Source organism: Delphinapterus leucas, chromosome 4 (assembly GCF_059928025.1).
Source record: "Delphinapterus leucas isolate spDelLeu-1000000601 "Yukka" chromosome 4, BTC_Dleu_Yukka2, whole genome shotgun sequence".
NCBI lineage: Eukaryota > Metazoa > Chordata > Mammalia > Artiodactyla > Monodontidae > Delphinapterus > Delphinapterus leucas.
In genome coordinates, this window is record NC_143132.1 from 68,915,963 (window position 1) to 68,939,965 (window position 24,003).

The window sequence follows — 24,003 nt, forward strand, 5'->3', positions numbered from 1 at the left end:
GGCTTCAGGGAAGAAGTAGGGAGCTGTGGGTCTGAGGGCTTGGAGAGAACCTGGGGTCTGGAGGAAAGGGATGGGCACGTGAGAAGGGGGCAGAGCAGCGTGTAAGCGGACAGCGGGGCCCCAGTCGTGTGAATTAAGTGAGCTTTTCTTCAGCAGGATGCCCATGGAGCTGGCATTTCCCTCGCCTAATCCTCCCTGTATTTCCTTCAGCTAGGCAAACTGTATGTCCACTCAAGACCCACTGCGGTTTTGGTAATTAAATGATTGGGTCTACCAAATCTGATATACTTGGCCTTGGCCCCCATGTGCCCTTCATCTCCCAAGCAACCTAGACTAAAAAAGAAGTTGACAGACCCCAGAAAAGTGAAGTAGTGGATTTGTGCTTCCCCCATCCTACCTACCTTAATGCCTCCTGGTAAGGCTGATCTGCAAGCATGCCATGCGGCCTTTGGAAACCCCTAAGGGCAGACGAAGGTGGTGGAAAAAGCACTCACCAGAGCCTGGAGGCCCGGGTTCTAGGCGTGGCTTTTCCTGTGTGACCCCTGAGCACACCTGCACATTCTGGCTGAGAGTGCCAGACTGCAAGGGTTATCCACCCTCTGATACAGAGCGTTTCTGTAGCTGGTCACACAGACAGCTAAGTAGGCAAGGGGACACAGTGGGACCACGGTGTGACTGCTCGTTCCCAGTGTGGAGAGGACTGGCTTGTGTGATACAATGTTTAAGGCCAGCGAGTGCCGGGCCCTTGGTCCAGTGTTCCTCAGCTGTGACCCAAACTCACTACATGCAGGGCGTCTACACGGGCCCATCAGGTTGCCCTCATGGGCCTTTGGGAAACCAACACAAATATGCTGATGCTTGTGCTGTTTGCTATGCTGTGAGTAATAAAGTCTCTTGTCTCTGACCCAGGGGTCTCGTGACGTCTGCCAGTATCTATGAAAGAGCAACAAGCTAATTTATTAGCTTGTAATTAGGGTAAAACCAAATCTCAGACCCTTCATACTTCTTGACACCAAGAAAGTGCCCTGCTTACCCCCTCAGTCTTGGGCTTTGGGTTGGGCATGAATGTAGGGAAGCAGTATATCTTTCCACCCCAAATCCTCCTCCACCCTTCCAACAAGGCCACTTCCTATTCAGCAGAGGGAAAGAAGGGACCACAGAGAAGGAATGCAGCAGTGGCAGAGGCCTGCAAGCCATTCAGGCTCTAGGCTGAGTGGTGAAGACCTTGGACCTCCATGTCCCCAGCAGGGGTGCCTCTCAGATGTGTTCATGGATCATCAAGTCTGTGGCATTCTTCTGAAAAAACACTTCCTTCTGGGGTAATAAAGGAGGCACTCTGACTGAACCCTCTAACATGGCAGAAGAAAAGACATGTGTGATTTGGAGAACATAAGCTTGGATTAAAATATTGCTTTAATAGACATAGAGATCAATGGAATAGAGTGAGAGTCCAGAAATAAACCCTTACCTTTATGACTGGTTGATTTTGACAAGGTAGCCAAGAAAACTGAATGGGGAAAGAATAGTCTTTTCAACAAATGGCGCTAAGACAACTGTATCTCCACATGCAAAAGAATGAATTTGGAGCTTACCTCACACCATATACAAAAATTAACTTGAAATGGATCAGAAACCTAAATGTAGGAGCTAAAACTATAAAAGTCTTAAAAGAAAATACATAAGTAAATCTTTGTGACTGGATTAGGCAATGGTTTCTTAGATATGACACCAAAAGCACAAGCAAAAAGGAAAAAACAGATAAGTTGGACTTCATCAAAATTTTGAAAATTTGGGCTTCCCTGGTGGCGCAGTGGTTGAGAATCTGCCTGCCAATGCAGGGGACACGGGTTCGAGCCCTGGTCTGGGAAGATCCCACATGCCGCGGAGCAACTAGGCCTGTGAGCCACAACTACTGAGCCTGCGCGTCGGGAGCCTGTGCTCTGCAACAAGAAAGGCCGCGATAGTGAGAGGCCCACGCACCGCGATGAAGAGTGGCCCCCGCTCGCCGCAACTAGAGAAAGCCCTCGCACAGAAACGAAGACCCAACACAGCCAAAAAAAAAATTTTTTTTTGAAAATTTTTCCTTCAAATAACACCATCAAGAAAGTAAAAAAGGTGTTGGTGAGGATGTGGAGAAATTGGGACCTTTGTTTGTTGCTGGTAGTTATGTAAAATGACATAGCTGCTGTAGAAAACAGTATGACGATTCCTTAAAAAATTAAACACAGAATTATCATATGATCCAGCAATTCCATTTCTGAGTATATACCCAAAAGAATAGAAAGCAGGGGCTTATACAGATATTGGCACACTCATGTTTATAGCAGCATTATTTTCAATAGCCAAAAGGTTAAAGCAACTCTAGTGTCCAGCTATGGATGAGTGGGTAAACAAAATGTGGTATACATACACAATGGAATACTATTCAGCCTTGAAAAGGAATGAAATTCTGAAACATGCTACAGCATGAATGGCACCTTGAAGACATTATGAAAAAAGCCAGTCACAAAAGGACAAATACTATATGATTCCACTTTTTTGAGGTACCCAGAGCAGTCAAATTCATAGAGACAGAAAGCAGAATGGTGGTTGCCCGGGAAGAGGGCAGAATGGGAAGTTATTATTTAATGAGTATAAAGTTTCAGTTTGGAAAGATAAAAAAGTCCTGGAGATGGATAGTGGTGATGGTTGCATGACAATATGAATGTACTTAATGCCACTCTACTGTAAACTTAAAAATACTTAAAATAAAATAATTTATATTATGTATATTTTACCATAAATTAAAAATGATTATGAAAAGGAAAATGAAAAGACAACCCACAGAATGGGAGAAAATTGTTGTAAACCATATATCTAATAAGGGTCTTATAACCAGAATATACACACAGAACTCTTACAACTCAACAAGAAAAGACAAACAACCCAATTAAAAAATGGACAAACAGGGAGTTCCCTGGTGGCCTAGTGGTTAGGATTCCAGGCTTTCACTGCCATGGCCCGGTCAGGGAACTGAGATCACACAGGCCACGAGGCGTGGCCAAAACCAAAACAAAACAAAAAAGCCCACAAATACTATGAATAGACATTTCTCCAAAGAATCTACACAAATGGACAACAAGCACATGAAAAGATATTTGACATCAATAGTCATCAGGGAAATGCAAACCAAAAACAAAAGCAAACACTTCGCATCCACCAGGATGGCTATAATCAAAAAGTCAGATAATAACAGGTGCTAGTGAGGATGTAGAGAAATTGGAACCCTTGTACACTGCTGGTGGGAATGTAAAATAGGGCAGCTACTTTGAAAAACAGCTTTTCAGTTCCTCAAAATATGACCCAACAATTATACTCTTAGGTACATACCCAAGAGAACTGAACATAAGTCCATACAAAACCTTGTATACAAATGTACATAGCAGCATTATTAATAACAGCCTGAAAGTGGAAACTACCCAAATATCCATCAACTGATGAAGGAATAAACAAAATGTGGTATATCTACACGATGGAACATTACTTGGCCATAAAAAGGAATAACGCGCTGTCAGATAGATAGTACATCATGAACGAACCTTGAAATATGCTAAGTGAAAGAAGCCAATCTCAAAAGGCCACATAGTGTATGATTCCATTTATACAAAATGTCCAGAACAGGCACATTCATAGAAACAGGAAGTAGATATGAGGTTGCTAGGAGCTGTGGGAACAGGGAACAGGGGATGAGGAGCGACTGCTAAAAGGTACGGGGCTTCTTCTGGGGATGACAACAATGCTCTGGAATTAGTGGTGATAGTTGCAGAACTTTATGAATATAGTAAAAACTACTGAACTATAATTTTATAACCTTTATAAAGGTGAATTTTATGGTATGTGAATTATATCTCAATAAAGCACTTATTAAAAAAAATCCTGCTCAGCTTCTTACTGTGTGATCCTGGGGAAGTCATCAAGGGCTCTGAGTTTCCTTATTGGTAAACAGGGAATATCTACTTTCCAGGGTGGTAGATTTTCCAGGGTGGTTATGAAATGATGCATTTGAAAGCGCTTTGAAAACTGTTAAATTCGATAGAAAATTTACTTAATATTTGCATTTTAAAGAGCTATGTTGTCAATAAGAACAAAAGTCCTTGTTTCTCAGTAAAGGAATTTTTGGTTTCACAGCTGTGGAAAGTGTTTTGGCACTAGCATGAGGATCTTACTCTGAAATGGTATGACAGATGGCTTCTAATCTTTGCCTGCTTAAAATTTTGCCATTTCATCCCCCCATCCCCCGTGTTGCTTAAACCATTTCAGTCCTGATCACCCTATCCATCAATTGAACGGCTTCTTTCATCGCCAGTGTAATGACTTGGTTTAGACAAAACTTATTAGAAGATGGTAAAGCCTTTATAGAAGGTGGTTGAGGAACAGTATATGCACACAGGCTTCCTGGTGAACCTGGGACCAGGAGCCCCACAGGGGCCACCCAGAGAAGAACTGCAGGCTATTAAACAAAATCCAACCTGGAATACTATAGCTCAGGGGTCCCCAACCCCCGGCCTGTTAGAAACCGGGCCGCACAGCAGGAGGTGAGCGGCGGGCCAGCGAGTGAAGCTTTATCTGCGGCTCCCCATCGCTCGCATTACCGCCTGAGCCAGCCCCACCCCCCACCCCCATCCTGTCCGTGGAAAAACTGTCTTCCACGAAACCAGTCCCTGGTGCCAAAAAGGCTGGGGACCGCTGCTACAGCTCTAACATCTAATGAGTGATTACCTCAATGCATTGCCTTTTTACAAGCCATTTTCCCTTGTCACCCTTTCAAAAGACCTGCTGTTGACTTAAAGTCTCAGCAGGAACCCAGGAATTGCTGCCTTTTTGAAGTCTCCAGAAGATCTGACATCCTGCCCTGGCACTGGTTTATAGAGTATCTCATCTCCTGTAACAAAAAGTTCACCTGTATGTTGACCCCAAATCCCACCTTTACTAACCCCGGTGTGGACAATAAAATTCTTCACCTGGAGTAGAATCTCCTCGCCGGGCTGCTCTACAGCTGCATACAGATCCTGGAGAGCATTTTTCTGGAAGGATAATTGTGTCTGTGCAAACCAATTGCTCAGTGCCTGTTCACCATCAGAGCTCAGAAAAAGAATCAATTAAAAGAAAAAGTTCCAACCCCAATATGATTAATTCAAATCAATTCAACTTGAAAAATGGAAATGGCGACACAATTAATAAACCATGACTGGGGTGAGGGACAGTTTTGATCCTGGCCTCTCAGGAAGTCTCCAGGCAAATCAATGGCCTCCCTGGGGTCCTGGCTCCCTGTCTGTCACGTGGGACCAGGGTATTGCAGGAATGAAATAAGGTGAGGAAATCTGACAGCAAAATAATGTAAGAAAACAGACTTTCTGACGAGGAGTTAATAAATGAAGCAGTGGCTCCTACTTCAGAAAAATATTTTTAAAGATATGAAAACTTCAGAACAAGACAGGAAGATGCTGACCCATAGTAGACGCTGACTACTGACTGCTCTTATCACCTGGCCTTTCAGCGGTCAACTGGACATATTAACAAAGGCAGTGTCCTGGAGGGGAAGGACTGTGGGCTCTGGAGTCAAGAACAATCTGGGTTTAAACCCCAGCTATACCACTTCTTAGCTCCGGGACCTAGGGAAAGCCGTCTAACTGCTTGGAGCCTCATTTTCCTCACCTGCAAAGTGGATATAATAAAAGCCACCTAAAGGTTTGGGAAACGCTAGTCAAGGTGGCATGGCTGGGCTCTGGACCCAAGATGGCTTGACTTAAAAGCCATGGGAGGAATCTAAGATCTCCTTCCTGAAAATGAAGCCTTCTCCGCCCCCAAACGAACGTGCCTGACAGCAACACATCCTCTTCAAGTGGACAAAGTGTGACCCCGAGCCTCTGGAAAGCGGAGTGTGGGGATTCTGGAGTCGTCACAAGACAGAAGCCAGCTGGGAGGTGAGAGGTACTGGTTGAGGAGTAGGGCCCTGTTTTAGAAGCTGTGGAAGGGAGTCAGGAGGGCGTGGTAGGAAGGAGAGCCGGCAAGACGGGACTTGGCTAGCTTCAGGCTTCGGGGAGAGGAGAGGAGGCTTTTAGGTGACTGCACAGAGCAGACAAGGGCCTAGAGGAAGCCCTGGTCAGTTTCCAGGAGGTCAGACAATCAGGTCCAGGAGGCCAGTGGGAGACAAGCCAAGAGGGAGCCAGCAGCCTAGAAGATGAAAGAGATTTAAACATACACACACACACACACACACACACACACACACGCACACGCACACGCACACGCACACATGTGCGGCCCTGTAGCTGAGTGCTCCTTCTGGGCCTGTCTGTATCCAACCCCCAAACTGCAGGAAAGCAGTTTGGCCTTCTGAGTGAGAACGTGCTAATGAGCCACAGGAGAGAAAGGGGGCCCAGTCAAGTGCGGGGACAGAAGGGAGCCACTCTCTTCCACCTACTTGGGCGGTGGTAGCAGAAGTGCTGGCACTGTCAGGGGCAGGCCTGAGCTGCCTCACAGGATGAGGGGGCAGAAGCCACAGGGGGACTGACAGAGCAGTCAGAGCTGGCCAAGGAGGGAAGGGGCTGTACTCAGGAGACATGAGTGAGCTCGCCATCCCTGGAGCTGACACGGCAGAGGCTGGCCCACCCCTTGCAGGGTTATGCAAAGAGGTTCCGGCCTCAGGAGGGTGTCTGGGCTGCCTCACTGTTCGGGCCCCTACCAATCTGAGATTCTCTGAGTTTGGGGACCACATGTGACGGCAAGAAGGGATTTAGCATGGTTTTCTCTGATGAAAGCAGCTCTGGAGCCCAGATGAGCACCGATGCCAAGGGAAGGAAGGAGTGGTGTGTGCAGATGTTCAGACCGGCCCTCTAAGACAGCTTCACCAGAAGGACACGCTCAGGGGATGATCCCTAGGACAAGGCATCCCAGAGACAGAGGGGCTCCAGAGGGCAGCTGATGCTCTGAGAAATCTAGGTGTGTGTGTGTGACCTGGGCCAGGCTGTGTCAGGAAAAGATCATACAGGCCCAAGATGGAAAAAACAATCGGAGCCTTCGGTGAGCAGTACATTTCAGAAAAGCAGAAAGGACCCAGGAATTGCTCCCTGACAGGCAGCTAAGACAACTATGTTGACTAACTCAGACCACACTTTCTTCATGTTTCTCTCTTCGAAAAGGATAAAATATGGATGATTTAAGAAAGTAAGTCCAAGTTGTTTTGGGGAACTGGAAAAGTAAATGAAACAGAGAAAGAGACCATGTCTGACAGAACCGCTTGGCTTTGGATCTGCGGAGCCCATAGCAGGCAGGGGTAATTTAGGAACTGCTGTACCTCATCGGAAAGCCACTAGCCATGATTTCTGAGAAACTGTGGAAATCAGATGAAAAATGTCTGAGTTCTGGCAAATCTTTTCACAGGGAGAAACAGAATGACACTGAAAATTCCAGTCCAGTCAGCTTCACAGCAGTACCTGAAAAGGTGATACAATCAACTTTCAGTCAGTCGGCCTCAGGCAGTGTGACAGGGGAAGGGGGGCCAGGCCACCCTGCTGCAGAGATGCCAAAAGGGAGACTTACCCCTTTCACATCTCACTATGCAGTTAATCCACAACACAAAGAGGAAAGAAGACTGATTATTAACTGGAAGAGGAGCTCATGCTACAAACAATTGCTCAGGTCGGGGTCTACTTTCCAGAGAGTGGATAAATGCTGAGACAATGGCTTCTCAGAGGCTGTGAGAGAAGCACACAGCTAGGAGCCCAAGATGGGTATTAGTGTCTCTTCAACTCTTGGTCCAGATGAGCAGGTTTCAGGCTTGGTAAGTCACAGAGCACTTTTTTTTCTAAACAAACTCCTTACAGAAGCTCTACAACTGCAAGATGGAAGAAGCAGGCTCCTCTGGTGGGAAGGGTGTGGGGAGGTGGGCAGAATGGAGTCGAGGCAGGGAGGGAAGTGTTCCATCCACCGGCCCCCCCCTTGGGAAACTGAGGCCTCAGAGCCGTCAGAAAGATCACTGGGCTGGATGAAGGAATTGAGAACAAGATTATTGACTGTGACACTGATTACAAAATAGGTCGATTCTATAAAACACAAGGAGGCAGGAATGACTTTTATAAATAATCTCTAACAGTGGCAAAAAGAATTCACTAGACCAAGGAACTAACTTAAAATGGCCAGTGCAGGCGGGGCCCGTCCCCTCCCCTCCCCACCTCCTCCGCCTCTGCTTCCTTCTCTTCTCCCACCAGCAGATACACTCGCAAGTCAGGCAACACAAAGCAAATGCAGTCCATGAAGCTCAGGTTCACCAAAGCAGCTAACAGAAAAGAGAGAAGCTCGGCTCCAGTTTAAAACTTGTAAACAACAGATAGCTTTGATTCTGATTTGAATAGCCTAATTAAGTGCCTCAGATGAACAAACAAAACAGTGACTTTGACTCAGTTTATAACTTAAGATTCTTGTTGAGTGTTCAGCCAAAGAATGTTTAAGAGGGCCTTTTAGCTATGGTATGTTTTTTGTTAGGTTGTTCTACTGTGGTAAGATATATATAACATAAAATGTGCCAATTTAACCATTTTTTAAGTGTACAATTCAGTGGCGTGAATTACTTGCACAGCGCTGTGAAACCATCACTGCTATTTATTTCCAAAACCCTTTCATCACTCCAACGGAAGCTCTGTACCCCAGAAGCAATAACTCTCCACTCCCCCTCCCCCCGCCCAGGCTACCCTGTAGTCTACTTTTTGTCTCTATGAATTTGTCTAGAATAGATATTTCATACAACTGGAATCATACAATATATGCCCTTTTGTGTCTGGCTTCTTTCACTTAGCGTAATGTCTTCAAGGTTCATCCATGTCGGAGCATGTGTCAGAATCTCAGTCCTTTTTATGGTAGAACAATATTCCATTGTACAGACATAGCACTTTTGTTTATTCATTCATCTGTTAATGCAGCGGTCCCCAACCTTTTTGGCACCAGGGACCGGTTTCGTGGAAGACAATTCTTCCACGGACAGGGTTGGGGGGGGATTGTTCAGGAGCTAATGCAAGCGAGGGTTCAGGCGGTACTGCGAGCCATGGGGAGCCACAGATGAAGCTTCGCTGTCTCACCAGCCACTCACCTCCTGCTGTGCGGCCTGGTTCCTAACAGGCCATGGAAGGTCCGAGGCCCGGGGGCTGGGGACCCCTTTGATAATGGATACCTGGGTTTTTTCCACCTTTTGGCTCTTGTGAATGTATGGTGTGCTTTTATAGCCATGAGAGGAAGAAAGTGGGACTGTCCACTGGGGAGAAAACCAGGCTGGGGTGCCTGACAACGTCAAGACCAAAAGGCAAGAGAGACTGAACACAGAGCAGGAGGGAGGTCATAGCCTCGAGGAAGGAGCTGGTGGAGAGGCAGGTAGCCAGGATTAACCCCTACGATGCAGCGAAGGAACTGGCTAACCACACTGCTCAACTTGCCGAGTGACCCCGGCCGGTCCTGCCCCTCTCTGGGCATCCACTTCTGCACCTGCTCAGGGGCACACTGCAGCACACCAGATGCTTCTAAGGTCCTTCCAGTTCTGACAATCAGTCCACCAAGATCTTGACCATCAGGTGATTACGCAGTTTACAGCCTAATGAAGGACTCTGTTTGGAGGATGGAGTGAGAAAGGGGACTTGGGAGACAACAAAGGTCCAATCCCCCAGGAAGGAGAACACGGTGCCCACCACAGAGGGTATAGGGAGTGCTGGCAGGGCCTGGGCCCCCCAGGGGCTTGGCTCCAAGTGAGTGTCAGGGAGGAGCAGAGAAACGGTTACAGCAGAAGCTAGAAAGAGCTTGTCTCTGCTGGGACAGAGAGGTTTCTGGAACCAGGCTGGCCCCATCAGGGAATTCTTTTGTTTTTTGTTTTTGATGTGGACCATTTTTTAAGTCTTTATTGAATTTTTGTTACAATATTGCTTCTGTTTTTTTGTTTTGGTTCTTTGGCCGTGAGGCACGTGGGATCTCAGCTCCCGGACAAGGGATCGAACCTGCACCATCCCACGCCCCTGCCCCCGCGCCCCCGCCCGGCATTGGAAGGCAAACTCCCACCACTGGACTGCCAGGGAGGGCCCATGGGAATTCTTAAACCAGTGGCGAAGGAACTGAGGAAGAGGCTTGGTGGGCAAGGCAAACAGGAACCTGAGTGATTTCTACAACAGACCCTAATGACCTGTGGTCAGGTCCCCTTGAAGGACACAGCTTGGATGGCGACACAGCACGCCTAAGAGGTGGCGTGGGAGAAGAACACAGAACAGGGTCTCACGCCCATGCTACTAGCTGTGTGGCCCTGTCTGAAACAATGAACCACTCTGGGTCTCCCTCTCATCTATATGATGGGCAGCTCAAAAGCCATAATCTCTATGGCCTCCCTCCAGGGCCATTTCCAGGGCACACTGGAACAGAGAAGGGGTGTCGAGAGCAATCCCTTTCACACTCATTCTTTCAGCAAATGTTTACTGACCGCTGCTCTGTGCCAGGCATTGTGCTACGTGCCTTTCCTTTGGCCTACCTGATACCCAGGGGACAGACAGAAGAGACAGCAACAGTATCTTCTTGCAGAGGTTTGCAAAGGCTAACTGAAACAGCCAGTACAAATAAGGCTCCTCGGACAAACTATGCCCCCTGCAGTCTGGCTTGCTGCGAATGCCAATCAAGAGTTGTGATCCAGCATCAGGCACCTGGATCCCGGGTGTGACTCTCCAGCCCCTGGGAGGGGCCCCATCAGTGGGCTGGGAAGGGAGGGAAGAAGGCGACTGGGGTTCAGGTATAAGCTGGACTCACCTTCACGCAGGAGTAGATCACGGACACAAATACCACCAAGGTCAGCAGCAGGAAACAGGTCAGGTAGAAACTCAACATGAACATGGAGCTGGAAGGAGAGAGGAGGTGGGGAATTCTGGGGCTCTGAGAGGCCCCGCGAAGGAAGCAGAATTTGCTCCATTTCTGCTGCACCTCCTGCCCAGTCTTGGGTGCCTGGCCCCTGACTCACTGAGGAGGGATTACTGAGCCTTGTGAACCGATTCGGAACCTGCCTCCGTAACGGTGTGGCTCCTGCCCTTCCTCCCGGTCTTGTCACTTTCCTGGGGGAGCATAGCCCACACAGGAGCCAAACGAAGAACAGGGTGACACCTGCCCAATATTTTGCTTAATTCTTAGCTATCCATAGACTCACTTCATTTAGCCTGGAAGGACCCATTTTAAAAATCACCTGGCTGTTCCCTCTAGGTAGTCACTTATGGCCTGACAAGTAACTCTGAAGGCTGAACACTGGTTTGATAAATGGCCATCCTTTATAGAAATGCATTTGTCAACAGCCCAACCAGCTACTCTGAGAAACAGCAGTGACATGTCCCTTTGGAGAGTAGAGTCCCTAAACCCTGTCCCCTTCCTACTTGCCAGACCACACAAGTCCTGTTCAGTTTCTGTTCCCCTATTCCCACCCAGCTCAACAACAACCGTAAAAACTGCAAGGATCTCCTGCTGCCCCTCCTCACAGAGGCAGATCACAGGTGAGCTCAATGTTTACAAAGGGCTAGTATCCTCGGGCGAAAGAACTGCAAGTGACTTTCCATCCAGAGCCCGCCGTGGCCCTCCTGGGGCAGGGGCTGGTCGAGGCACAGCACTCCCTACCAACCACAGGAGGCCCCAGAAACCCCTTCTCCCTTTCAGGGAGTGAGACAGCCTGACATGACAGGTGTTGTCAGCAGGTTAAAGGCAAGTGGAGGACATAAGAAGGCAGGTGAAGGCCTCTAGGGAGGCATCTTTGTTCCAGGCTCCCCCAGAAGCCAGCACTTAGCTGCCTGAAACAAACAGAACAGGGGAGAGAACTCTCTTCAGAGGGAAAGAAAGACCTTTAAAGTAGCTTTTAAGGCTTCCCTGGAGAGAGGATGGCCAGAGAACGACCTCCATCCATGCCTTAGCAGCTCGGAGCTGTGGCCAGAGGAGGGAGTGAAGCTACTGCGGGCAGAGCAGGGATCTGGAATAACCCAGCCCCAAGCCACGCTACAGAAAGAGAGAAGCAGCAAAGAGGCAGGATTATGCACCCAAGTGAAGGGGATTCTCAGCTGCAATGGGTCGGAAAGTCTAGGTTGCTTATTATACCTATAGCTCCATTTCAATACAGAAGATGAGTCCTATGACAGTAAAGACCCACAATCCCACCAGCTCTGCATGGTCTCAGTGCAGGGGGCAACAGACATTAACTGCATAACCAGGGTGCAGCTGGCTGCCAGTGTCTGGTTTTCACCTGTGGTATCCTGACAGGGTCATAGCAGATACAAACGCAAGGGCCATCTCTTCAACGATAAGTGCCATTAAAAATAAAAGGCATTGAGTAATAAGACATGCCAACGTCATGTACCTCCTGATATGATGCCCTGAGAAGGAAACATCACTTCTGTGGGATTCTTGTGAAAAATACATAACCTCCATCTAATCATGAAAAAACATCAGACAAATCCAATTTGAGAGATTCTACACATTAATTAGCCAGTACTTATCAGAAGTGCCAAGGCCATGAGAGGTAAGTAAAGGCCAAGGAAGCATCACAGATTGGAGGGGACTAAGGAGATACAGCAGCTAAATCCAATGTGGGGTCCTGGCCCAGCTCTTGGAACACAGAAAGGACATTTGGGGGAATGCTGATGAAATTAGAATACAGCCTACAGATTAGTTCATATATCATTGCAGTGTTATTTCCTGATTTTGATTACTCTACTGCAGTTATATAAGTTGTCAATAGCACGGGAAACTGGATGAAGGATGTACAGAAACTCCCCGTAGTACTTTTGTACCCTTTCTTTATGTCTATAATTATTTCAAAATGAAAAACAGAAGGTGCTGGAGTGAGGGGACTCTTCCAGATTAAGTTAGATTTATGAGACATAACCAAACGCATCCAGTGGATCTTGAGTAGATCCTGGCTATGAATAAACTAAGAGTAGAAGACATTTAGGGGGACAATTTGGGAGATTTGAATACAGACTTGGTATTAGATGATTATAGAGGAACTGGGGTTAGTTTTGTTTGGTACATAAAGCATTGTGGTTAAGAAGCAAAATGCCATTAAAACAGGTGTCTATTGACGTGTTTAGGGGGAAAATGTCCTTGTGTCTAAAATTTACCTTAAAAAATCAGAAATATACCTGTAACTAACACAACATTCTAAAGCAACTATACTTCAATTAAAAAAATCAGAAAAAGATAGATAAAAAAATCTTTCAAAATATTAACAATTGTTCTGGGACTTCCCTGGTGGCACAGTGGTTAAGAATCCACCTGCCAATGCAGAGGACACAGATTCAAACCCCGGTCCGGGAAGATCCCATATGCCGTGGAGCAACTAAGCCCGTGCGCCACAACTACTGAGCCTGTGGTCTAGAACCTGCGAGCCACAACTACTGAGCCCACGTGCCACAACTACTGAAGCCCGTGCACCTGGAGCCCGTGCTCTGCAACAAGAGAAGCCACCGCAATGAGGAGCCCGCGCACTGCAACAAAGAGTAGCCCCTGCTCGCCGCAACTAAAGAAACCCCCCTGCACGCAGCAACAAAGACCCAACACAGCCAAAAATAAATACATTAATTAATTTTTTTAAAAAAGAACAATTGTTCTATCTAGGGGATGAGTGTTGATTATATTAATTACTGTATGTTTAAAATATTGCATAATAAAAAGTAAAAAAATACGTGTATATATATATATGTGCATATATACATATATATACACACACATACATACATGGAGAGGTTATCTTTCTCACTTAGCTGTGACCCTACTGTGAATGACTACCTAACAAACACTTCATGTCCAACAGCCCATTTCAGAGTGGTCCCCTTGGAAGCCACAGGCCTCTCTCAGTGACACAGCCAGTCCTCAGAAGATTTCAGGAACACCTCTTAGAGAAAAGGCTTCAGAATCTGAAATCCATTCTTTGAAATATCTGGAATAGCATAAAACCCTTATTTTTTGAAGATATACTGTTTTTTTGCAAAAACCAAAGGTCATGCAGAAACCAGCTTGGTGAATACTTTGGGTGACTCAATGGGCAACAGTGGTCTGCGTTAAAATGGGATGAGAGGATGAAGTGGAGAGAAGGGGTCTCCCGTGCGCCGGGCAGTGCCCAGACGGAAGTTTTCCACCTGCAACGAGCACATGGCCTACCCATCATGGGGGAGGCAGACTCTTGGCTTCCTGGTCTCACTGAGGACAAGACTGTAAACTTTTCTCCCTGCCTGAGCAAATCCAGCTCAGACTCCCGCCTCTGCTCTCCTACATGACCTCCCCTCCCACCCTTGGAGCCCCAGTAGCCAAAGGAGGGAGCCTGGGAGGTATGGGGTACTTACTGGGGCACAATGGTGATCTGGACAAAGCAGATGAAGAGGAAGACGAGCGAGGCACATGCCACGTAGGCACCGAATCGGTCATCCACCTGCTTGGAGTACTGAGAGGACATGGGCAGGGTGAGTGGGCAGAGGAACCTGGCCCTGTCTGCTCCAGCTCCCCTCCACCCCAGACACACCTGGGACAGCACACTCCCAAGACTTGGAAGACCCAGTCGAGAATCAGCACAGGCCTTAGCTCTCAAGAAACCAGTCCACTCACTACATGGTGGTGCCTGTGGGGAGGGCTGTTGAATTATGTTAAACCAGAAACTCTGCAGGCTGGGTCACCATGAGAATAATTCATAATGATCATGGCTCACATTCCTGAGCACCAACTACACGCCAGAACACGTGCTGGGGCTTGCAACCATCACTGCACATCCTCACAAGAGCCCCAGGAAATAGGCACAGGACTGCTGCTGTTTCTACTTCAGAGATGAGCGAGCTGAGGATCAGAGAGGTCACTCAACTTGTCCAGTGTCACAGAGCTCATCTCCAAGGTCCTGACTCCCAGCCCCCACCCTCCCCATGACACCAACCAGCTGCACAAATGGCCGTGCTGGCAGAGTCACCCAGAGAGGGTAATCCATGAGTCAGTTCCATTTATGCTGGTAAACAGACTAAGTTCCCTTCCCATAATTCTTCCCTCCTGATTAGGCGTGCCTCATTTGACCACGGCATGAGTTCACAGGAGCCCATGTTGACGGAACACATGGGAGACCCTGTGACATGTAGCAAAGACCCTGGACCAGGGTCTTGTTCTGGCTCTGTCACTACTTCACTGGGTGGCCTAGAGCAAGTCACCCAGATACTCTGAGCTTTACTTTCTCAGTCACAATTTAAGGAGACAAGACAAAGAGCTCTTGACTGCCCCTTCCAACTCTAATACTCTGAGTTTCCAGTGTGCCAAAGGCAGCTGGATGGTCCATTGGAAACTATGATAATAATAATAATAACAATAGCAATAAAATAATACAAATAGCAGTGTTTATTGAACATCTACTATGTGGCAGGTACTGTTTCATGTGTTTTACATATATGGATGTTTAATCCTCACTATGACACCATGAGGTAGGTATGTTAAAAATCCCCATTTCCCAGATAAGGAAACTGAGACACAAAGAAATTAAGATGTATCCTTTTCCACCAAGGAAGTCTCCCTAAAACTCCCATTTCCTGGGTAGGGCAGCATCAGAGGTGGGAAATGGAAGTGACAAGAAGGAGACAGGGGAGGGAGCCGTCCTGTTGCCTCCTTTCCCTCCCCTTGGTCCTGGTTCTGCACCAGGGTAGGGGGGTGGGGGTGGGGGGTGGTCCCCCCCAGGGTGCTGTACCTTCTTCTCTAAGTCAGGCTCCCTGAAGGTCAAGAGGAACTTGCGAACATGCTCAGATCGTAGCCTGTCGATGCTCCTGGCGTCAATGGCACGGCCCAGAAATTCATCCACTTCATCCTCGGGGTTCGCACTTTCCTGGGCGTTCCTGGGGAGCAAGGGGCGCAGACACAAGACAGGCTGACCACCAGGGGGCGCCGCTAGGGGGCCGGCTCAGCCCGCACACCCGGACCCATCAGAGGGGCTTGATCAGCTCTAATAAGGCGTGGGGAAGCTGGGATTGACACCAGGACGGGCCAGAAGCCCAAGTACTCACACGCGCAGAACACTGCCCAAGGCTCAGACCCGCGGGCTGGGGGGGCCTCACTGACAATAAGGATTTTCTAACCCTATTGATGTATTATTAAATTATAATGATAATATGAATTATTCTCAAGGGTTTGTTTTTCCCCTACAGGTAACAGTCTCTGCTCTTCACTCTCTAGCTGTACTGTCATCCTGAATTGAAGGCTGAGACCAGGAGGCAAGACCTCTGCCGCAGGGCCTGGGAGCCACCTGGCTGCTCTCGCCTGGCCCAGGGGACTCTCTGGGAAGCACGTTTCACAATCTTTGGGTGCTGAACTAAACACTCTACTTGTAGCGTGGAGCCCAGTCCTCGAGTGGGATTTCTGACAGCCCCTGAGACTGGGGAGTGGAGGAGAGAGACAGGCACATTCCTTCAGGGTGCTGGGACGTGGCCAGGCGCTGGCGACCAATGTGCAAAGCCTGCATCTTCCTGGGAGCCGCGCGCGCGCGCGCGCGTGTGTGTGTGTGTGCGCGCGCGCACATGTGTGTGCTGAGTGTGTTGTGTGTGCATACGTGTGTGTGTGCGTGGAGTGGAGATTATAAATGGGGGATGACCAGGTCCAGCCTCTCTGCCGGGGGCCTGAGCTCCCGGGCTGCTCGTCTCTCAGGTGCAGCGGGCTCTGTTCACTCCCAGCCAAGACTGCGAGGCCTGGGCTCATTCTCCATGAAGTACGGAAACTGAGCTCCAGGCAGATTTGGAGACATCCCCCAGGCCGAGGGAGCTGAAGTGAAGAAGGACAGGTTACTCACTTGTCCTTGGGATCTTCAAAGCCCTAAAAGAGAGGGACGGAGAGAGGAGGAGAGGAGGATGAGAACCAAGGGGATGAAAACGGGGAGGCTGCAGCTCATCCCCTCTCACAGGTCACCAGGAGCTTGGACACAGAGAGCACTGTCACTCAGTCATCCCCTCCTTCCTTCATTTGGCAAATACAGCTGGGTTTGGGACAGGCTCCGTGCTGGGGGCACACTGTGATTTTACTTCATCCACTGGCAAAATCCATGAGTCAAAGCTCTTCGTGTCCCCCTACCCAATTCCTTGTCATTCCCCAAACCTTCCTTCACCCTCCTCCTGGACCCTGGGCTTGGTGGGTCCCCTCCCAATTCTGCCACTTACTCAGATGGAAATAAGGGAAACTGCCAGGCCGATCAATCCCCACACGCCTGTGCACACCTGTGCACACACACAGCTCATGCACACTCACCCCCCCCCCAACTCCCGCCAAGCACACATAAAATCTCCTGGGACTTCACAAGTTTTGAGCTTAAGAAAACTAAACTCTGGTTACCTGCAACAGCTTTTCTGGTATCTGAGAACCAATGTGTTCTTCTAAGGCTGGAGCTGGCTGGGGACCCAGGAGGTGAGGAACCTGCCTGCCCCGGTTTGATTACTGTTCTGATGTTCACACAGACAGGGCAGGGGTGAGGGTGGGAAGGGCCCTTACTGGTTGCCAAACTCAAGGCCCTACCTAGAGTTCATCTATAAAGGACAGAAGTGTGTCAGGGTCTGACCAACTGTGGCAGAATGGAGGGAGGGGCCCCTAAAATGGGAAGAGGTGGGATCAGGGAGGCAGTGGGGGAGGCACAAGCACCCCAGGACAGGTGGCTTCAGGTTGCCAAGACAAGGACAGAGGGTGGCCTCTTGTCCCTGTGGCCCAGCACGGAACACGCTGCTGGGCAGCCAGGGGGCTTGGCAAATGTCGGGGGAACCCAAACCCCAAATGAACACAGCTCTCTTCATTCCCACTGAGGAGTGGGGTTTATGATGCTCTCCGCGAGCCGGAGCTGCCGGGCTCCGAAATAGACGTGGGGCCCGTGGGCACTGAGGTGCTGTCTATTCTCCTCACCAGCTCAAGGCTCCCAGGGGCCTTGGCAGCCCCTAGTGCCACATCCAAGTGCCCAGCCGTGGGCTCTGAGCTCCTCCCGGGCTGCCCAGTGGCTGTCTTCCTTTCTCCTCATCCTCTGAGAATCACCAAGCCCTCGGTCCAGGCTGCAGGGCCCCGCCCACCTCACTGTCCCCACTCGAGGCTAGAGGAGTTGGGGTCTCTCATGTGAGTGCCCCATCTGGGGGCAGGCAGGATCTCTAGGGCACAAGCTCGAGTGGGCAGCAGAGAGTACGGACAGGCCAGTCTCTGTGGACCATGGCGAGGGGCTGGCCCACTGATCTCCACCACAGGGGCCAGCAACGATTTTACTCGGAGGACATCCAAGCCACATTATGCCTACGCTGGTCTCTACAGCTCAGAACTATACCTGAAATGTGTCTAACGAACCTGTCTCTGACCTCCTCCAGTGCTCCTTTGGTGGTTTGCAGGGGCTGGTGTTGGGGGCCAGGTCCGCTCTAGGCTTCCTGGGTGCCGGGCTGGGGTGGTGAACTGACCGCAGTCAGGGAACACTTTGGTGGATAAACCATGGCAAAGGGTCTTTAAGAACACAGGCCAGCAGACTGGGTTCCAGTCCCCCGACCTGCTTTCTAGTCCTAGGACAACGGTCCCCAGCCGGCAAGGAGGACACTCAGATGGGTTCCTGCCATTGTGCCTCAGCACTTCTGGAGAGCAGCTCAGCTCAGTGTTTCTGTTTGGTCCCCGAGTCCTCTCCTTCTGACCTACAGCAAGACCAGAGGCCGTGGGCCCCTCTGCTCATCCACAATGAGGTGCAGACTCCAGTTTGCACGCCTGCCCTGGCAAAGCTGCTGTGGGGAACGCTTGGGCCCAGCCTGCCGCCTCTGAAGAATGCACAGCTTACCCGAGCCCGGTTAGATGAGCAGGAGTCCACATATGATCTCCCGTCAACCTTTTTATTAATAAAGAACCTTAGAGGACGTCCCTGGTGGCGCAGTGGTTAAGAATCTGTCTGAAAATGACTCTACTACCCAAAGCAATCTACAGATTCAATGCAATCCCTATCAAACTACCAATGGCATTTTTTCACAGAACTAGAACAAAAAATTTCACAATTTGTATGGAAACACAAAAGACCCCGAATAGCCAAAGCAATCTTGAGAACAAAAAACAGAGCTGGAGGAATCGGGCTCCCTGACTTCAGACTATACTACAAAGCTACAGTAATCAAGACAGTATGGTACTGGCACAAAAACAGAAAGATAGATCAATGGAACAGGATAGAAAGCCCAGAGATAAACCCACACACATATGGTCACCTTATCTTTGATAAAGGAAGCAGGAATGTACAGTGGAGAAAGGACAGCCTCTTCAATAAGTGGTGCTGGGAAAACTGGACAGGTACACGTAAAAGTATGAGATTAGATCACTCCCTAACACCATACACAAAAATAAGCTCAAAATGGATTAAAGACCTAAATGTAAGGCCAGAAACTATCAAACTCTTAGAGGAAAACATAGGCAGAACACTCTATGACATAAATCACAGCAAGATCCTTTTTGACCCACCTCCTAGGGAAATGGAAATAAAAACAAAAATAAACAAATGGGACCTCATGAAACTTCAAAGCTTTTGCACAGCAAAGGAAACCATAAATAAGACCAAAAGACAACCCTCAGAATGGGAGAAAATATTTGCAAATGAAGCAACTGACAAAGGATTCATCTACAAAATTTATAAGCAGCTCATGCAGCTTAATAACAAAAAAACAAACAACTCAATCCAAAAATGGGCAGAAGACCTAAATAGACATTTCTCCAAAGAAGATATACAGACCGCCAACAAACAAATGAAAGAATGCTCAACATCACTAATCATTAGAGAAATGCAGATCAAAACTACCATGAGATATCATCTCTCACCGGTCAGAATGGCCATCATCAAAGAATCTAGAAACAATAAATTCTGGACAGGGTGTGGAGAAAAGGGAACCCTCTTGCACTGTTGGTGGGAATGTAAATTGATACAGCCACTATGGAGAACAGTATGGAGGTTCCTTAAAAAACTACAAATAGAACTACCATATGACCCAGCAATCCCACTACTGGGCATATACCCTGAGAAAACCATAATTCAAAAAGAGTCATGTACCAAAATGCTCATTGCAGCTCTATTTACAATAGCCCGGAGATGGAAACAACCTAAGTGCCCATCATTGGATGAATGGATAAAGAAGATGTGGCACATATATACAATGGAATATTACTCAGCCATAAAAAAAAACGAAATTGAGCTATTTGTAATGAGGTGGATAGACCTAGAGTCTGTCATACAGAGTGAAGTAAGTCAGAAAGAGAGAGACAAATACTATATGCTAACACATATATATGGAATTTAAGGGAAAAAAATGTCATGAAGAACCTAGGGGTAAGACAGGAATAAAGACACAGACCTACTAGAGAATGGACTTGAGGATATGGGGAGGGGGAAGGGTAAGCTGTGACAAAGCGAAGAGAGGCATGGACATATATACACTACCAAATGTAAGGTAGATAGCTAGTGGGAAGCAGCCACATAGCACAGGGAGATCAGCTCAGTGCTTTGTGAACGCCTGGAGGGGTGGGATAGGAAGGGTGGGAGGGAGAGAGAAGCAAGAGGGAAGAGATATGGGAACATAGTATATACATAACTGATTCATTTTGTTGTAAAGCAGAAACTAACACACCATTGTAAAGCAATTATACTCCAATAAAGATGTTAAAAAAAAAAAAAAATCTGCCTGCCAATGCAGGGGACACGAGTTCGAGCCCTGGTCTGGTCTGGGAAGATCCCACATGCCGCGGAGCAACTAAGCCCGTGAGCCACAGCTACTGAACCTGCGCTCTAGAGCCCGTGAGCCACAACTACTGAGCCCGTGTGCCACAACTACTGAAGCCCACGCGCCTAGAGCCCGTGCTCCGCAACAAGAGAAGCCACCGCAATGAGAAGCCTGCACATCGCAACAAAGAGTAACCCCCGCTCGCTGCGACTAGAGAAAGCCTGCCAGCAGCAACGAAGACCCAACGCAACCAAAAACTAAATAAATTAATAAATTAATTTAAAAAATAAATACATAAAAATAAAAATAATTTTAAAAAAAAGAACCTTAGAGACCTTACAACACTCACGCCTAAACCAGCACAGCTCATTACTACATCTTAAAAGCTGAGTAAAAGTTGGAACAAGATTTAAAGAAATAAACTGCTGACTACGAGTTACTCCCCTCTAACTGCTCTCAGTCACTGCTTAATGCAATCCCCTCCCCTCCACCGCATCTTCAGTGGAAGTCGGGGTAGAAGCTTTCTCTTTGCATATCTTTCCCAAGGGTTTCTGGGTGAGTTTAACACCAAAAGCCAATGGTGTGCCTGGCGGCTGCCAGATCCCATCCCATCCCTGGCCTAGACACTGGGCTGGCAGGGGCCCAGGGGATGGTACTTTGATGCTGGCCTCTCAGGTGACTCTGCCCAGCAAGGACGGGGACAGGGAGCCTCTTCTCTCCCTCTACAGGGGTGTCCCCGAGCTTTCTGATCACTTTGCATTTTCCCCACTGGGTGAAGCAACCAACACCACGGAGGAGCCCTTCCGACAGCCAGTCTCCCGTGAGACTGTTTCCCCAGTTACAGCCCTTCTGCTAATTCTTCCAAGGTTTCTTGTCCTAACAATGATTAATGTCTGCCAAATCGGTGCTTATAGTCCAAACTGCCCCCTTGGAGACTCTGAAATACCTAAAGAGTCCACCTACACCAAATATCGCTAAAGAAAAAAACTTTCCGAAGATTTTAAACGGAGAACGTACAAGCAGGCACCTTTCTTGCCTGCTGGTGGTTCCTCTCCACCTCTGTCCTGCCCCATCTTTTTATTCCCTGTTCTCCCTCATCTCCTGCTCCCCCCCCTGCATCTCCCCCTTACCCTCTCTGTCCTCCTGCTCTGGTCTTCCTGAAACCTGTCCTCCTCTTTCCTCCCACCTGGATGAGAGGCTCCCTCCTTGCATTCTGCTCTCAGTCTCCCCCTTTCCTCTCACTCCCTCTCTCACCTCTTGGCTGTCCTGGTCAAGTGGGTAGAGAGTCCACAGGAGATGATTCAAGAACTGGGGTGAGAACAGGGGGGGATCCAGCAACCGCTCTTTGCTTTGGGGAGGGGCCTGGAGGGAGCGGGAGCGGGGCCTGGAGCCCTGGGTGGCACTGACCAGGCCTGGGACGTCTAAGTTCAAAGCCCTGGGGCAAGGCTGACCTTTCCCACTCTTCGTCGCTTAGGACCTTGGTGTCCTGCGAGTTGTTTCTTTACCACCAGAAGTTAAAATGGTGATCTTGACTCAATTCACTTTTTTCTTCTGTACATTTTCCTTAAACCTTTGTCATCTGCTATTTGCTAGCTGGCAAGGAGCAGAATGACTGGTCCCTAGCCTGTCTCCTCCCTCAGACCCCTGGATCTGTCTGCCAACTCAGCTGGACTCCCATGGAGTCTCTCTCTAATCCCTGCTGCTGCAGCTTAAACCCAGTCTGATCCACAGGCCCCCTACGTGGGGATCCTAGTGTCGGCATGGCCCCCCATTCCTCTACCTGGATCTGTGGGAACTCAGTGGACACACACACACACACACACACACACACACACACGGCTTCCTCACCCGTCCCTCCCTCAGAGCGGGCAACTCCTGCCTGGGTACCAGGCTGCCCTTGACCTGAGGAGTGCGCTCAGATGCAGAAGCCAAGATCTCAGATAAAAATAAAGAACTGCTTCAAACTGACTTCTTGTCATCCCTCATTCTCTTCTTCTCACCCTCTGAAGTCTTCTTTCTAGCATTACTGATAGAACCCAGGCAGGGCATCCTGAATTAGCCCGTCCCTGCTGTGTGCAGGGGTGGCTGAGGGTGTCTGTCCTCTGAGGCCGGCCGGGTCCCTTGAGATGGAGGCAGCACCCCTACCACGGCCTCTGCTCACTCAGCCTGCATGCTCCCACAGGAAGACTGGAATTAGCAGGGCGTTTCTCAGCACAGAGGGCAAAAAGACCATCACCTGGCACTTGCCAAAAAGCACTGGGATGGTTTCTGAGCGACTGGGCCAGAAGATGTGTTTCAACTGCCTGGGAAATGCAACAGATGCTGGAAGGTGTCTGATAAGCCTGTGCCCACCCAACTCCCCGGGGCTCCCCAGACAGTGCCAAGAGGCCCTGGAGGCTCTGTTTGGACCCTGAGTCCAGACAGATGGGTCTGCTTCCAGCCTACACCAGGAAGGTCTGCCAAGGGGGAATGAAGAAGGGGCTTCACCGCTCTGCTCCAAAGCCAAATCCGGCCTGCCAAGAGATGGTGGGGCCCACGGAGAAAGCCCAGGGTCGGAAGTCAGGCGCTCTGTCTCCTGGTCCAAAGTCAGGGTGAGCCCCCTTCCAACGATTCCTTCTGTGGCTCTCCAGATTCCCTGGGTAACAGGAGGGGCCTGGCCCAGTCCTCACACCCACTGGAGGCCCCAGCCCTGGAGAGTGTGGCCCACACACTGCCCTGCCAGCTACTCACCATCCGTTTCATCTCCTTGGACACCTGGTTGCCACCCAGGTGGTTGTAGAAGGGGCGCTCGGCCCCCCAGTGTGGTGGGTTGTGCCCGATCGAGTTGGTTCTCTGGCGATTCATCTTGGCAATCATGGCCTTCTCTTCTTTCTGGGAGAGCAACATAGATGCATCAGCCTGTGGGCAGGGCCCATCAGGTGAGCCCAAGTAGGGAGTTTCTCATTCCTCCCAGGTGCCTGGCCAGGTAGGGGTTAAGGCACTGCCTCCCTCCCTTCTCTGCTCAGCCCGGAGCCCTGAGGTCTGCCAAGATCCTAAAGCTCACCCAAGAAATCATCCTAAATCCCTCCGAACTCCCCAACGCCAGCCCTGGCTGGGAGCTGGGAGCCTCAGGTGGGAGCAGCAGAACAGGAGGACGAGGTTTGTCTTGTTAGAAAGCCAAGGGGCATGGGAACATCTGTCACTGGCATAGAATTTTAGATGTGGGCAGAGCCTGGGTCTGAAAGTGCTTGGGGGGTGATGGACGGAGAGGAAACATGAGATT

The 24,003-nt window shown here is 49.1% G+C and overlaps 1 protein-coding gene across 1 annotated transcript in view; it reads right to left on the reverse strand.

Annotated features, from left to right (window-relative positions):
- The window catches only part of ADCY5 (adenylate cyclase 5), a 154,897-nt gene that overhangs the window by 20,306 nt on the left and 110,588 nt on the right, over nucleotides 1–24,003 (reverse strand). The window contains exons 8-12 of the mRNA XM_022567243.2: nucleotides 23,472–23,612; nucleotides 16,835–16,857; nucleotides 15,743–15,887; nucleotides 14,373–14,470; nucleotides 10,810–10,897 (exon numbers count right to left, since the gene is read on the reverse strand). Coding sequence (XP_022422951.2) covers nucleotides 10,810–10,897; nucleotides 14,373–14,470; nucleotides 15,743–15,887; nucleotides 16,835–16,857; nucleotides 23,472–23,612 — 495 coding nt within the window. The remainder of the gene's footprint in view (nucleotides 1–10,809; nucleotides 10,898–14,372; nucleotides 14,471–15,742; nucleotides 15,888–16,834; nucleotides 16,858–23,471; nucleotides 23,613–24,003) is intronic.